Source organism: Mastigoproctus giganteus, chromosome 3 (assembly GCF_048544385.1).
Source record: "Mastigoproctus giganteus isolate SK-2022 chromosome 3, ASM4854438v1, whole genome shotgun sequence".
In the NCBI taxonomy this organism is placed as follows: domain Eukaryota; kingdom Metazoa; phylum Arthropoda; class Arachnida; order Uropygi; family Thelyphonidae; genus Mastigoproctus; species Mastigoproctus giganteus.
Window position 1 is genome coordinate 254,080,157 of NC_143577.1, and position 16,251 is coordinate 254,096,407.

General features: G+C 37.5%; 1 protein-coding gene across 2 annotated transcripts in view; it reads left to right on the forward strand.

The window, feature by feature from the left end:
- Nucleotides 1-402: 402 nt before the first annotated feature.
- Nucleotides 403-16,251, forward strand: part of psidin (phagocyte signaling impaired) — a 513,704-nt gene continuing 497,855 nt past the window's right edge. For both annotated transcript variants that reach the window (XM_090371034.1, XM_090371035.1), the window contains exon 1: nucleotides 403-560. In XM_090371034.1, the coding sequence (XP_090227160.1) occupies nucleotides 500-560 (61 nt within the window). In that variant the 5' untranslated portion in view covers nucleotides 403-499. The remainder of the gene's footprint in view (nucleotides 561-16,251) is intronic.

Consider the following 16,251-nt stretch of genomic DNA (forward strand, 5'->3'; position numbering starts at 1 on the left):
TTGAAATGTACTGGGGAATTCGAAATTTTTTTTGTCGAAGCAGAATTTATAGTTTCGTTACTGTTCTCCATCTATCGCCGGCTCATGTGAGTTAGAATTCAGTTTTGAAAATTACTGAGATCATTTCGATTATTTATCAAATTGAAAAATTTATGAATATGGGGTCAAGCAATTCGATATGAGGTGAATGCTGACAAAAACACACAAAGGAAGAAAGACTGAAAAACATTAAGAGAAATCAATACTTAATTTCAGTTGCCAAAGGATGATTAAAATACTCACCATTCCTAGAATAATAGATAAATTTATCTGCCATTTCCTTATAAAACTCCACCTTACTCCTTGATGTTTACATTTCGAAATATAAGCTTAACTTGTCTCCGATTGCTAAAGGGCAACTCATTTCCACAACTGTCGTCTGCTACTGTACTTGGAGAAGAGCACTCTCGAGTAATTTTAGTAGAAGAGAGATTTCACGAGAGTTGAGGCTTCTTGAATCATGGCGTCTCGCTCACATGTGGATGGAAGCGTTAACGAAAGAAGGCTAAGGCCTATTTACGGTGAGATTTTTTTACTCTTTATTTGACGAATTTCCGATGTTTTCTGAAGAACGTAACAAAATAAGGGTTATTTTAGAGATACCTACCATACGTACTTTTGTACCGATCGTTTAAGTTTCGTTTAGATCGTTTTAATGTGGGGGTTTTTTAGTTAAAAAGTAGGCTTAGTGTACTGTTTTTCAATGAAAATTTGGGGGAAAAATCCGTTGTCATATGATTTGTAATGCCAGCCTTTTACTTTCTATACGCCGAAGAAGTTGAATCGTGATTTAGAGTTTTGTTTTGCCGATTTGCATCTGTTTAGTTAATATATTATTAATTATCACTAAGTGTTTTTATCAGTTTCGCTCATGATATGTTCTGTATGTAATACCTGATTTTTTTTTTCCTTGTGGTACTTAATTAAATATAAGTAAATTTCGATTTCAGAAACCGAAAACAGTAGTTTATATGTACTTTCCGTTTTTTGAAAATTTTAATGTGTTCGTGCAATAATCACGAGCGTTGTAAATTGATTTTTAATTCCAGTCGTACAGTGCATATTGTGCTGTTATTGCTGTAAATATATAATGCAACAACTGGTAGAAGTTGGATAAACATACATCCTCCTGTTCTTCTGTAGTAATTAAGAAAAGTAATCATGTTCACCAACTCTGAATTAAATAAAAAAAAAGTACATTTAGAGGCCTAATGAATGAATATTGTGCAACTAAAGAAGCTTGTACCAAAATGTTATGTGGTCTTTTTAGAGGAGGGGAAATGTTTAATATTTATAGTACATTTTTATTAAAATGAACGGTGCTAAGTTTAAAAAAAAAAAAAAAAAAAAAAAAGTACCAACTTACTTTCCTAAATTTTAATTTTGGGATTTTTTTTTTTTTTTTTTTTTCTGAGTGTAAAAGAAAAGTATCTTACTATTTATGGGTTTAAAAAAATGGTTAGGGTTTAAAAAAATGGTTCAGTTCACTCTGAGAAGTCACTGAAGAAATCAGTTGTTTAGTTTTTATTTTTCTGCTGTTATTCTTTTTTTTTCTTAAATAATTCAGAACTAGACAATGTTTTTTTTTTTCTGACAATAGAGAAAGGATGTTGTCATCCAAAAAAAAGTAGTAGTTATACTTTAAATCACAAAAGTCATTACTCACAGTTTCAGTGTTATCCAGAAGGGTTTAAAGCATATACCATTGGGAATTGCCATCTTGTTTTTATATATAAAGATAATGATTAAAGATGAATTTGAGGTTAAATCTATGAATAATCTCTCCCTCTCTGAATTATTGTTTAAATTAGAGGAAATGATTACAAAAATAAAGAAACTGACCTAAACATGTTTGCTGCACAAAAAGTATGCAAGTGCTGTTTCATAACACATATGGTTGGTCATTCTTTAAGCAGTCAGTAAACAAGTGCTGTAAAAATAGTGGCACATAAACTTAACTAATTGGACTATTAGCAGCAACAATGCTTGATTTTTGTGTATAACTTAGTATACAGTTTTAGTTGTTTTTTTTTTTTTTTATTGAAAAACCAAACTTACTTTCCTTGCTACCTACTTACAACCTACTACCCTCAACACAAACTTTTTTGTTTGTGTTGAGGGTAGTATATGTACATGGAATAAAATTTTGAGGTGTGTTCTGCTTTACCGCTTAGCCCTGAAGTAATTGTTCACTTTTACCCATGAATTTCAGACTTTTCTTACTTTTCGACCATTATTTACTAATTTTTACAATGTCATTTCCCACCATTTTTTATTTAGTACTTTAGTATTAAAGTAGCTTAATACTAGGGCAACTTGTTGTGAAGGCAAAGTTTGTTATGCTGTGAGGAATAAAGTCATTACCTTAGGTAGATAGATAGTTTAAATTTTGCTGGCCACAAAAATGTGAAAGAATAATATAGTACTCCCAATTTTCTTTTAACACTGGCATTGAGAGCAAGCTGCTTTTTATTTCTTTTTTTTTTTGGAAAGGTCACTAAAAATAGGAAAGGAATCCTTCAGATTTCTGTCATTTGCACTGCTATCAAGAATTACAGTACATTGAATACCCTAACTGAAATATAGTAAGAGATTGAATAGCAAACTGCATGTAATGTGCAGAATAGAAGTCATCTAGATAAGTCTACAGAAATAGCCATCTTGGGCTTGTTCCATGTCATTGAATCAAATTATTTTGATTACAAAGATCAAATAATGGAAATAAACATGAAATATAGATCATAGTCAAAAGGGGGGAGGAGAACTTGAAGTTTGGAGCAAATTTGAAGAAATAGAGATGGTTCTGCTGAAGCGAGTTTGACACACGAAGTCTGATAAAATTCCTATTTCTGAATTCCTACGTGAGAGGGCAGTGAAATTGTGTGAAGACTTAAAATAGGCAGTTTTAAAGCCTCAAATGTCTAGTTATTTTTGATTTAAACAGAGGAATGATTTTGTATACAGAAAAGTGCATGCTGGAAATGTTAGGGCAAGAGTCTGTTGAGATAGCTATTCATTGTGGATTAGTGAATAGCTATTTTTTTTAACAGTGATGAATTAACAGTTAAAGGTTTACTGTTAATTCCTCACAGTTAACATCTCGTCACATTTTAACAGGGACACTTATATGGGATCTCTGTGATCTCCTTTTTTGTTTTAATTATATAAAAAAAATTGTTTTTAGCTTTGTTAATTGAATTGAAAAGTGGTCTGGTAATTATGATTTGATAACCAAAATAAAAATATTGAACAAAAATAAATGAAAGAAACCAATAATAACAAAGTTTTTTATTGTTTTTTTTTTTTTAGAATATTTAAGTCACTGATCCTTTCGATTGAAACCCAGATTCAAGGTGAATGTTTATATTTATGTCAGCTGTTCACATTTAGCTAGCAAAATCAAAGCATCATGGCAAGATTAGATACTTGTTGGTGGTGCTTCACAGATGCCATGAATGGGAGTTACCTTGAAGAAAGGTGGATGCTTTCCTCTAGATGCCCTTTTCACCTGCCATCTGTTAAATGCTAAACAAAAATTTAATGTCTTCTAATTCATAGTTTATTGAAATGAAAACAGAAAATACTGTATAATCAGTTAGAGAATATTGGTGGGCAAAGGTACTTGAGTGGATTTCATTTCATTTGCAAATTTAAAAAAACGAACCATTTCGAATGCATTGCTAACATGGTATCTGACACCAGGTTAGCAGTAGAAGGTTAAAGTTCACAAATTAGGTGGCACTCATGTATGAAGTTCAGTGTAATTATCTTATTCTTTCATGTGTTTTTTTTGCAGCCAGCTGGATTTAAACTGCCTAGTAAATGCAATGGCCATATTAGTCACAGCAGAACAAGCTTTGCCATTACAAGCCCCACTCGTAATGCACTACTTTTAAAGTAATGGCATTGTCAAAAGAATCTGCCATTTAAAGACAACTCTCAGCTTTTAAATAAATGGTAGATTAACCTTTTGGCAGTGCCATTTTTTTGAAGTAGCTTAATACTAGGGCACCATGTTGTGTGAAGGCAAGGTTTGTTATGCTGTGACATATAAAGCCAATACCTTAACTAGAAAGCTTAAATTTTGCTGGCCACAAAAAACATGGGAAAGGATAAGATAGTACTCCCAGTTTTCTTCTAACACTGGCACTGAGAGCAAGCTGCTTTTCATTGGTTTTTTTGGAAAGGCCACTAAAATAGGAGAAGAATCCTTTAGATTGCTGAAATTTGCACAGCAATCTAAAGTGGCACATTTCTCATATTTCAAAGCTATTGATACCCTTTTTTTCCCTCTATTTACTTTTGCTGATAATGCCTTTGTTTTTGTTCTTCCATATATATCCATATTTTTGAACTATTTTAATATCAAAAATGATAGTAAAACAGTGTATATTTTTGAACATTGTATATGCATGATCATTGCAGCTCAATAACACAATGTAAATAAGAATTTGGCTTTTATGACACTTTGAAACATGTAGCTGTTTTCCCATTTCTTTCCTTGCATGGCACATTTCATGCACTTATTGGTTACAGTGTTCCTGCTCCACTTGAGATTGAAAAATGTCTGTATACAGCACACAACATAAATGTATTATGTTCCCAGATTTTATAATACACAAAAGTTTCTTAAACACCACAATATATTTCTTTGCCATCCTACTGAAGAACACTGTTAAATCAAATTATTAATGATAATAATAATAAACAGACAACAGGATATTTGATAAAAATCAGAGCCTTCTACAGGAAAATCAGACAAGAAAATGATAGTAATAGTAGTAGTGGCATGTGATGCAAGAAAGCATGTGTATGAGCTTATGCAGCATCAGCCAAAAAAAAAAAAAATCACACCATTCCCTCCAAATGCCTGTCCAGTTCCTCCTTAAATTTATTTAACCTGTCAACTTCCACGACAGATGGAAGTTTGTTCCAGCAATTAACCACCCGCTGGCTAAAGACAAATTTCCGCACATCTTAAGGATCCCATCAGAATTCAGCGTGCTCAACCTATTCAAGGCCTTATATACCTCAATCAGATCACCGCGCAGGTGCCTAGTCTCCAGCCACTGCAATTTGCAGAACTTAAGCCTCTCTTGGTAAGAGGATCCCTTCATTCCCCTCACCAATCTTGTTGCCTTTCTCTGTACACGCTCAAGTAAATCTACATCCTTCCTAAAATGAGGCCTCCAGACCTGTATGCAGTACTCAAGGCGTGGCCTGACCATTGCCTTATACAGAGGGACAATCACCTCCTTCTCCCTGCTAGCAAAATTCCTATATATCATTGACAAAACCCCATGACCTGCCCTGGCAGCCTGTCTGCATTTCTCAGAAAACTTCATATCTGACTGCACAATTACTCCCAGGTCTTTTTCATTTTCTACCACCTTAAGTGTAGCACCACACAGTTGGTACGTTTCTCTGAGGTTACTTCTACTCATACCAGAGTTGTTGAGACCATGTTATGTCAAGGATCTGGATATATTCTTACTATGTGTACGGCATATCCAAAAATTTCATTACTTCATACAGCATGTCCCCCTCCCACTTTTTCTTACTATTGAATACACCATGAATCGTCAAACTAATAGAGCAAGCTTATCTGTGAAAAGATCTAAACCTCCCAAACACTTCCTAGTTCATTACACAAATATATGTGGTCTTAGTTCTAATCTCAACAATGTCCATTTCCACTTGCAGTCTGCCAAACCCCATGTACTTTCTCTGACAGAATCTCAGTTATCAGTTGATTCAACTACTGCTCATCTAAGTTGCCTAAATTATTCGCTGTATGATTCCTTTCACCTCAAAGGTGGTAATTGTGCATATGTCCGTTCCGAAATTCCCTGTGAGAGACTTGGTAATTTGGAATCTCCTCTTTTTGATCTTCTCTGGCTTAAAATTTCTCTACCTCATTCTGTCAAATTCATGTTTTCTCTACCGTTCTCCTAACTCCACTAATCACTTGGAGCTCTTTGATTTCCTCTCTTTGCAACTTGACTTTCTCCAGTCCAACTTTCCTAACAGCGAGGTAATTTTTCTTAGTGATTTTAATGTTCACAACTCCAGCTGGCTTCTGTTTTCTTGTCACACCGACCCAGCTGGTCGAGATGCTGAGGCTTTTGCAATTACTAATGACCTTGCACAGATTGTTCATTTACCTACAAGAATACTGCACAGTCGTAACCATACAGCCAACATACTTGATCTTTTTCTCACAAAGAACCATTTTAAGTACAAGCTCAAAGTGAGTGGTCCTTTAGGCACCTGATAAAGGATCCATTCTTCTCCAATGGATCCTTTATCTCATGGCTATTCCCAACCTTGTGTTGTTTGGCATTAGAAGAATGCAAAATGGGATGACCTGTGAGATTTCTTTCCTTCTTTTCCTTGGTTGGATTACTGTTTCAAAAATTCTGATGTCAGCATTTGCTCAAATCGTGTCAGTGAAATTATTCTTGTAAGAATGGAATCCTTTATTCCCATTCCAACTTAAAATCTTGTCCTTTATCTAAATCTTGGCTTTCCGATAAATGTGCTAAGGCTGTTTGAGAGAAGAATGCTGCAAGTGCGGAAATTTGCCTTTAGCCAGCGGGTGGTTGGTTGGTGGAACAGACTTCCATCCCTTGTCGTGGAAGTTGATAGCCTAAATAAGTTTAAGGCTCAGCTGGACAGGTATTTCGAACGAACAAAGGGGTGAAGTGGTAGTGGTTATTTTTTATTTATTTATTTTTTTTTGGCTGATGCTGCATAAGCTTGCTTTCTTGCATCAAATGCCTCTACTAATGCTAATGCTAATATTTGTAATTGACTTGTTTCCAATTCTTCAGTTTAATTTTCTGCCTACACCAAAGCTTGCAACAATTGTAAAGCAGTTATTAATCAGTCCAAACTAGATTTTGAACAGGCTAAGAGTAGAAAACTTGCTTCTGGCCCGACTGGTAGCCGAGCATTCTGGTCTCTTGCCAAAGCTATTGGCTGCAACTTTTGCCCATTTCTGGTCCCACCTCTGTAAAAACCAGATGGTTCTGTTGTCACTTCAGCCAAGGATAAAGCTGACCTACTAGCATTTCATTTTTTTTCCAACTCATGTATTAATGATCTTGGTAAAACATTCAACATTCCCAATACGTTCCATTCAATGCCTCCTGTGGTCTTCCGTCAAAAAGATGTCAGAAGGATTTTGACGAATCTCGATGCTAAGAAAGCTTCAGGACCTGATGATATTTCTCCACTTGTTTTCAAAACCTGCACTCCTGAACTTCCTCCTGTTTCTTGCTGCCTTTTTCACTTTCTTATTCCAAAGGTGTTTTTCCTTCTGCTTGGAAATTTGCTCATATCCAGCCAGTTCCTAAACAGGGTGAAAATCCCTCCCATCTAATTTATCGTCCCATTGCAATTACTCTTTCTAAAGTAATGGAGAAATCAATTAACCGCCAATTCTTAGGCTACCTAGAAACTGTCTGATCAATGATCGCCAGTATGGATTCCTTGTCTCGATCCACTGGTGATATTGTGGCTTTTGTTACCCATTTATGGAAAAGTTCAGTGAAGTTTGTGTTTTATTATTATTATTAGCCATATGGTGCAAGGAAGCCTTAGGCTTATACTGCACCAGCCAAAAAAAAAATTTCTGATTTACCCCGAGAGACAGAGAGAGAAAAAAGAGAAGGGAAACACCAAGAAAGAGAAGAATGATGATATCCAGCTCAGGACCCTGGGTGTGCCAAGCCCATGCTCACCAGATGTGAGCCCCCTGGGGATGTCATAAAGGTCTTCTAAACAAGCTTCCATCTTACGGTTTGCCAACTGTTTTTTGTAATTGGTTATCCAGTTTTCTCTCTGATCGCTCACTGAGGGTGATGGTAGACCTTTCTCTGTCTTCTAACGTCTCCACTGATGCTGGTGTCCCCAAAGGTTCAGTTCGTTCCCCCTCGCATTTCCTCTTGTATATTAATGACCTTCTTCCATTGACTGGAAATCCTATTTGTTGTTTTGCTGATGATAGCACATTGCATTCCACTTTTCGATAGCACATTGTATTCCACATTTTGAGAAACCTTGCTCTGCTCAATCAGCTTCAACTTCTTGAATATCTGCTGCCAATTCCTTAAATGCTGATCTCCAGGTAATTCTGCAGTGGGACAAAGACAATTGAGTTGATTTAAATTCTTCTAAAACTCAGTCTTGTCTTATATCTTGCAAAAAGGATGCTCCTATACTTTTCTTTGGTGACACTGATTTCTAGGCAAGATGATATATCTCTTTTGGGGATTACTGTGACTTTTAATCTCTCTTGGCACAAGCACATTACAAATATTGCTTCCTCTGCATCTAAAAAACTTGGTTTTCTGTTTCACTCTCGGCGTTACTTTTCTTCCAAATAGCTGTTCACTCTCTACAAATTTCAAATCTGCCCTACCATGGAATATTGGGCGGTGCCTCCAAAACTTCTCTCAGGCTTTGATTCCATTCAGAAAAGGCCTGTTAGGTTAATTAATGACTTATCTCTAACAGTCTCTCCACTTGCTGTCTCATAGACATACTGTTTCTGCTGCATGCCTTTCCTACAGATACTTCCATGGGCACTGTTCTTCTGAATTGGCTTCTATAATTCCCGCTGTCTCTTTCAAAACAGTCCGAAGACGTCCCGTCACCAGCCAACATCCATTTGCCGTCCAACTTCAAACTCACAGAACCAACTTTTCATCTTCCTCGTTTATTCATTGAAGGAAGATTGTTCTAGAAAACTGCCGTTTTCTAGAACAATCTTCCTTCATACGTATTTCCTGAAAATTAGTCTACAGAAGTTCAAGTCCAATGTCTTCTCAACCTCCAACCAGAGCACAGTAGTAAGTACTATGGTTGTAATACCTCTCGTGTTTGGGGTTTTCATTAAAAAAATAAAATATAAAAATTCAGCTGTAGACACACACAGGCACATAGTGGAGTGGTTCATCCAGATAATAATGCACCCTGTCGCAATCCCAGAGTTTCTGAATCAAGGAATCACCTACCTCAAGGCTAAGGACAAAGATGCAACAAACCCGGCAAAGTCCAGACAATCGCCTGTCTTCCAACAATGTACAAGATCCTGACCAGCATATAACTAAGAAGATATCAGACTATTTTAGAGCCAGAACATCATGGCCGAGTAGCAGAAGGGATGTAAGCAGAGGATCCATGGAGCAATTGACCATTTCTGCAGTTATGGAGAAGCACCTACAAGAAGCACCACAACCTGTACATGGCCTGCATCAACTACCACAAGACCTTTGGCTCCTTATACCATAGCTGGCTGATAGAGACACTGAAGATCTACAAAGTCAACCTGACACACATCTTAAAAGCAACCATGGCAAAATGGAGGACCATCATCAAGGTCCAGGGCATCACGACCAGATTGATACCCATCAGAAGAGGAATTTTCCAGTGAGATGCCCTGAACCCACTATAGTTCTGTTTAACACTCGACCCACTGTCCACTATGCTCAATAACAGCAAGTACAGGTATATCCTAAAAGGAGAATTGACCTGTACACCTTCTCGCACCAGAGGAAGATAAACTCTAACAGCTACTTCGAACCACCAAAGAGTTCAGTACTGACATCAGGATGCAATTTGTCCTAGACAAATGCAGAACCTATATATTGCATCAAGGACATCCAGTTGGATGAAACCACCAGCCGAAGTCTGGAGAAGAGATTGAAGCCATGACAGAGGGAGAGACATACAATTTCTGGGGATGATGCAGGCTCACCAAGTAGGACACAAGAACAACAAAGCCTGCCTGACTGTGAAATACCATCAGAGACTGAGAAGCTTACTAAAATCAGAGCTGAATGGCAGGAACATGGTCACAGCCGTAAACACTTACGCAGTCCCATTACTAATGTACTCCTTTGGGGTCATAGTTTGGACCAACACCGAGCAGGAGGAGATTATGAGATCAATCAGGATAATAATGACCAAGTGCTGCCAACACCACCCAAAGTTGACCATCGAGAGACTGACCATAGTCTTTAAAGATGGAGGGAGGGGATAGACTGCCTTCATTGAACAAGAGAAGGTGATTAAGAAACTGTGCAATTGCTTCCAGGAAAAGATGAATTGGTGAATAGCTATTACCATAAGAAAGATAGACAAATGGCCATATCTTCCATAAGAAAGATAGACAAATGGCACTCAACCTCAACAAGGAGACCACACTGACATAGACAGAAGAAACAGTGACCGAAAGATGGACGAATAAGACACGCTATGGCAGACACTACAATGACCTGCATCAAGACTATATAGATAAGATGGCTTTCAATGCTTGGCTCACAAATGGAAGGCTGTTCCCCAAGAAGGAAGGATTCATGCTCTCCATCTGAGACCAGGTAATCAACACTAGGAACTACAGGAAATACATCATCAAGTACCACAGAGTTACAGATGACACATGTTGATGATGCCACCTGGCCCCAGAAACAATCCAGTGCATCACCACATGATGCAGGTTGATCACCCAGACGGATTACACTTGTTGACATGACCAGTTGGCTAGAATGATTCATCAGAAGCTAGCACAAAAATACTAGCTGATCGAAGAAAGTTTACCATATTACGAGTGCAAACCTCAGGCTGTACTAGATATTTCTACTCACAGACTGTGCTGGCACCATGCCATAATAACAGACGAGATGATCCCGCACAACAGACCAGACATAACCCTCATTGACAAGGGCGCCTCCGTAGCCAGGTGGGAAGGAGCAGCAGTGCGTAGCACACGCTTCTTGATTAGACCGGGGTTCGAGCCCGTGACCACCAAATACGGAGGATGTGGAAAGGTCAGGGAATGACCACCGCATATCCCGGAGAAATATGGCCTTATTTGCTAATGCTCCTAAAAACCAAATAACCAACCTCATTGACAAGAAGGAAATGGCTACCTACCTGATCATCGTAGTGGTGCCCAACACTGGAAACCTCCATAAAACATACGATGAAAAGATCAGGAAGTCTTCAGACCTAAGACAGGAAATCAAAGATATGTGGCATATGGAATAAGTAATAAATGATTAGAGTTCGGATTTTTATGACCTTAAAAATATCATTAAATTTAAACAAATATGACAAAATAATTTACCTTTACATACTGTATAAACGATACTATTTACTTTATTTATTCTTTTAAAGTTGAACAACAACTTGTTATACAAATTTCTAACAAGTAATGTAATGAAAATATTACAATTTGCATGTTTTTTTTGTTTTTTTTCAGTATAAACATTAAAATAAAATTTTTTAATCATACAAAAACCAAAATGTATAGGCTAAGGTAACTAGGCTACTAACATTTAAGTTGCTAAGTACTTTCCATAGCATTGTGATACCTGTATCCACTCCAAATGTTTTGGAGTTAATCTCCTATCATCTGCTAATATTCGCTTGTGAGCAGAGAAGGACCTCTCAACATCACAAGATGTGATCAGATCAAAATTAAATGCCTTAATGACATCGGGAGCTAGAGGGTCCCTTAATGGCTCTACCCTCTAAACCTTGGGAAATTTTGCATATGGTGGGATATGCCGGGTTTCTAGCAAAAACTGCATCTAGTTTATTAACAATTTTTTCTCTCCAATTTCCCCCCGGAACTTGTTTCATCTTGTCCTCTGGTTTTCGAATGATCTCTATAGCCTTAATTAGAGGCATATCTTTCGCCTCCAGTTTAGTAATTGAGGAAGATAGGGAAGAGAAATTACTGTCAATATAAGGGACATCGTGGGATACCTTCTCCTGAGCAAAAATTTCCTGTGCTTCAGATATGGGGGTGCCTCCGTAGCCAGGTGGGCAGGAGCAGCAGTGCGTAGTATATGATTCTTGATTAGACCGGGGTTCGAGCCCGTCACCACCAAATACGGAGGATGCGGAAAGGTCAAGGGAATGACCACCGCATATCCCGGAGCAATATGGCCTTAGTTGCTAATGCTCCTAAAAAAAAAAAAAAAAACAAAAAAAAAAAGCTCCTAAAAACCAAATAGCAAACAGCTTCAGATATGGATTTAGCTTCTTCGGCTACCCAATTGTCAATTACCTGTAAATAAAAATAAAATTATTCATGGCTTTAAATACCATGTGTTTAAGTTTTATTTAAAACGGTAACTAACTTCCTTGATTGCTGTAAAAGCCAGGTCCCCCATCTTGTGATTACTGGCTTGGGTGGAAGTGGCAGATCAGGGTGCATTTCTTTTAAGAATTGTATTCTTGAGGATACCTTAAGGAAGACCTTTTTAGTCAGTGATATGAGCTTGTCAACATCCATAAATTCTGAATGCACTTGTTCTGCTATATGTTGGAGCCCATAGGCCTCATGCTCGAAAAAAATATCTACAATGCTTTCCCGGCTTTGAGCATGTAGGCTGCTGAATCTGTTAATAAAAGAAGAAAACGATCAGCTTTTACACCGTCCGGCCACAAAATACCTGTAACAAATAAGTAATTGTATATTAATTTAATTTATCATTTTATAGATTATACATTTATAATTTTAAATAATTAAATAATAAGTAAAAATACAAAAATATTATTTTTTTAGTTTAATTTCAAGTGCGTAGACTCCCATTCCAATGTAGTAGCGATCAGTCAATCACAGAGATATGTTACTTACCAAGAGAATCATAAGAAATATAGCAAAAGTTGCATGATTAGTTTTATCCAGACCCTTTGATGCAAGGAGATACAATTTTGATGGCCATCTGAATCAAGCTTTCCGACAATAAAATTAGCTACATATTTGCCTTCACAATCCGTGGTTTCATCAACTGAACCCCACACACAGTTGCTTTCAATATCTTCTCGAATATTGTTTAGACACTGCAAGTAAGTAAATAAATAAACTAATTCAAATATTGCCTACACAGCATTCAGTCTTTGGTCATATAATTAATAATTTAATAAAATCAATGAGAGCATACCAATTTATTGCAATCCTCAAGGTAATTTTTCCGTAATGTTCATTCATCAGGAATTTTTTGGGAGCAGTATTTTTCCAAGAAGCTTTTGAAGACTGGATTGTTCACTTTGTTCCAAAAATCGGCAAAGAATGGATCTGGTGTTTTTTGGTTTTCTGCAGTAAGCAGCTGCTGTGTAGTACGCACCCCCCTGAAATTCTCCATCTCCTTACATTTGCTTCATGCAAAGCAGTAACGTTATGTTGTCGTAATTGGGATACTTTCGTGCACGGAACCTTAAAAAAATATTTATACAGGGTGATCCAAAAAGTCAGTAAACAATTAAAGAATCGGTATTTCAGTGAATTTTTGACGTATGGTAACGAGATTAGTAAATGGATCTGTCACAAGTAAATGGATGGACAGTGCTCAAAACAGAAGAAACTGGAAAAATGCTGGAGAGGCCTTCATCCTGCAGTGAATTGAAAATGCCTGATGATGATGATAATGATGAACGAGATTAGCACAGAATTACGTGGTTTTTTTCCCGAAAGAATGTCAAAAGTAGTTCGAAATATGTCCACCAGCTGACACTGTACCATGAATGATGTCACGCAAGTGTCTGCTATAAAGACACTGCAAGAACAACAGCTAAGCAGTTTAGTGAACGTTTGGGAAAGAAAAGAAGCTAAGCGGTCATGTTATCGTTACCGGATAAAGCACTGTTGGTGAAATGTTATTACTTTAATGCTGAATCTGCAACTGCAGACTTGCAATCTTTCCGTCAGCTGAAGGGTATGTGATGTGGTAAAGGACCAATGACTGTTGCAGGACTAAAGATGATGATTAAGAAATTTGAGACAACTGGTTTGTTATAAGATCGTCCACGAAGTGGAAGACCATCAACATATGCTGCAGCTGCAGAAGACATGAATATTCTAATGGCATCATCATCACATGTAGAAGTAAGCTCTCGTGAAGTTTCACGTCGATTTGGAGTCCCATATGGGAGTGTGTGGAGAGCACTTAGAGTAGTCTTCCGTAGATATCCATACAAAATTCAATGACTGTTGCACCTTCAAGAACTTAGGCTTCCCGATTTTGCAAAGCGGGAAGCATTTGCATGGTTCTTTCGGTGAATTGAAGAATGTGACAATTGGCTGTCAAATGTTTTGTGGACAGATGAAGCCCATTTCACTCTCAATGGCACTTTAAACACACACACAATTGCAGAATTTGGGCGACGGAAAACCCTTGAACTTACACAGAAACTCCATTGCATTAGTCAAAAGTAACAATGTGGTGTGGATTCACCTCCTCTTTTGTTTTAGGGCATTTTTCTTTCAGGAAATCAGTGGCTCTGGTTTTGAAACTGTCACTGTCACAGGTTAGCGTTATGCTGACCTGTTACGAAACTGCGTTATCCCTAGCCTGGGGGAAAGGCAAGCTTTGGATGTTGTGACATTCATGCAGAACGGAGTGGTAATCACAGAGAGTGGTAATCAATGGACACTACTCATTGTGGACTAATGTTATCAGTGGAGTGCCTCAGGGTTCAGTGTTGGGTCCATTATTGTTTTCTGTATTTATAAATAATATTGATGGTATATCAAGCTTAACGTCCAAGTTTGCAGATGATACAAAAGTTGGCAGGGTTGTTAAGGACACTATTGACGCTATGCTGCTGCAACAGGAGCTGGAAAGGTTGAGCAGATGGGCTGAGAGGTGGCAAATGAAGTTTAACATTGACAAATGTAAAGTACTACGTATGGGAAACAGCAACCCCAGAGCAACATATCAACTCTGTGGTACTACACTGACAGTGGTAGAGAATGAAAAGGACCTGGGGGTAATTGTGCAGGCAGATATGAAGTTCTCTGAGCAGTTTAGACGGGCTGCAAGAGTAGCTCATGGTGTCTTATCAATGATATACAGGAATTTTTCTAGCAGGTATAAGGAGGTGATTATTCCCCTGTATAAGGCAATGGTCAGGCCACACCTTGAGTACTGTATACAGGTCTGGAGGCCTCATTTCAAGAAGGATGTAAAGCTGCTGGAACGAGTACAAAGAAGGGCAACAAGGTTAGTGAATGGAACAATGGGTTGCTCTTACGAAGAAAGGCTTAAGTTTTGCAAATTACAGTGTCTGGAGACTAGGCACCGGCGAGGTGATCTGATAGAGGTGTATAAAGCCTTGACTGGTCTGAGCATGCACAATGCCGATGGGATTCTTCCTCTTGCTCAGAATAATCACCTGAGAGGGCATAAATTCAGATTGTGGAAAGACAGATGTAGTTGGTTGGTGGAACAGACTTCAATCCTTTGTTGTGGAAGTTGATAGCCTAAATAAATTTAAGGCTCAGTTGGACAGGTATTTCGAACGAACGGAGGGGTAAAGTGGAATTTTTTTTTTTTTTTTTCTGGCTGATGCTGTATAAGCTTTCTTTCTTGCATCATATTCCTCTACTAATGCTAATGGAGCACAACCCCATATTGCTTCTCCTGTGAAACAACTGTTACTCTCAGCGTTTGGAGAGAATAGAGTGATAAGCCGTCACTTTCAGCATGAACGGCCACCAAAATCTCCAGACCTGACGCCCTGTGATTTTTGGTTATGGGGCTACCTGAAGTCATGGGTTTACAGAGATCACCCAACATCATTGGCAATGCTAAAAGACTATACGACAGCAGGTATCATTGATACTTCCAGAAATGCTGTTTCATGCTGTCCATGACGGCATTACTCGTCCTCGGGCAGCGCTTGACAACTAAGGCCGCCACATTGAACATTTACTATAATGAGGTGCTTTGATTTGTACAGATCAAGTGCCACACGGTGGACATATTTGTAAATAATTTTGACATTCTTTCGGAAAATATCCACATACTCCTATGCATTTCTGCACTAATCTCATTACCATACATCAAAAATTCACTGAAATACCGATTCTTTAATTGTTTATTGACTTTTGGATCACCCTGTATATTTATTTAAGATTATTTATAAAAATTATTATTATTTTCTGATTTATATGAAAAATTGTATGAAAAAACTAATTTTCATGAGCATTAAATTTGGAATATCCATATATCGAAGCATCCAAAAATAAAAATTACGATAGATCTATTACCAGGTAATTAATTCATTTGCGTACCTCTTTATTGCATGTGTTGCAATATATTATTTTTCCATCCGTTTGGTATGTGTCTTTAGACTTCTTTAACCGCAGAAGAAATCCATTTTCTAAAAAGTTCGATTTTGGCTTAATTTTGC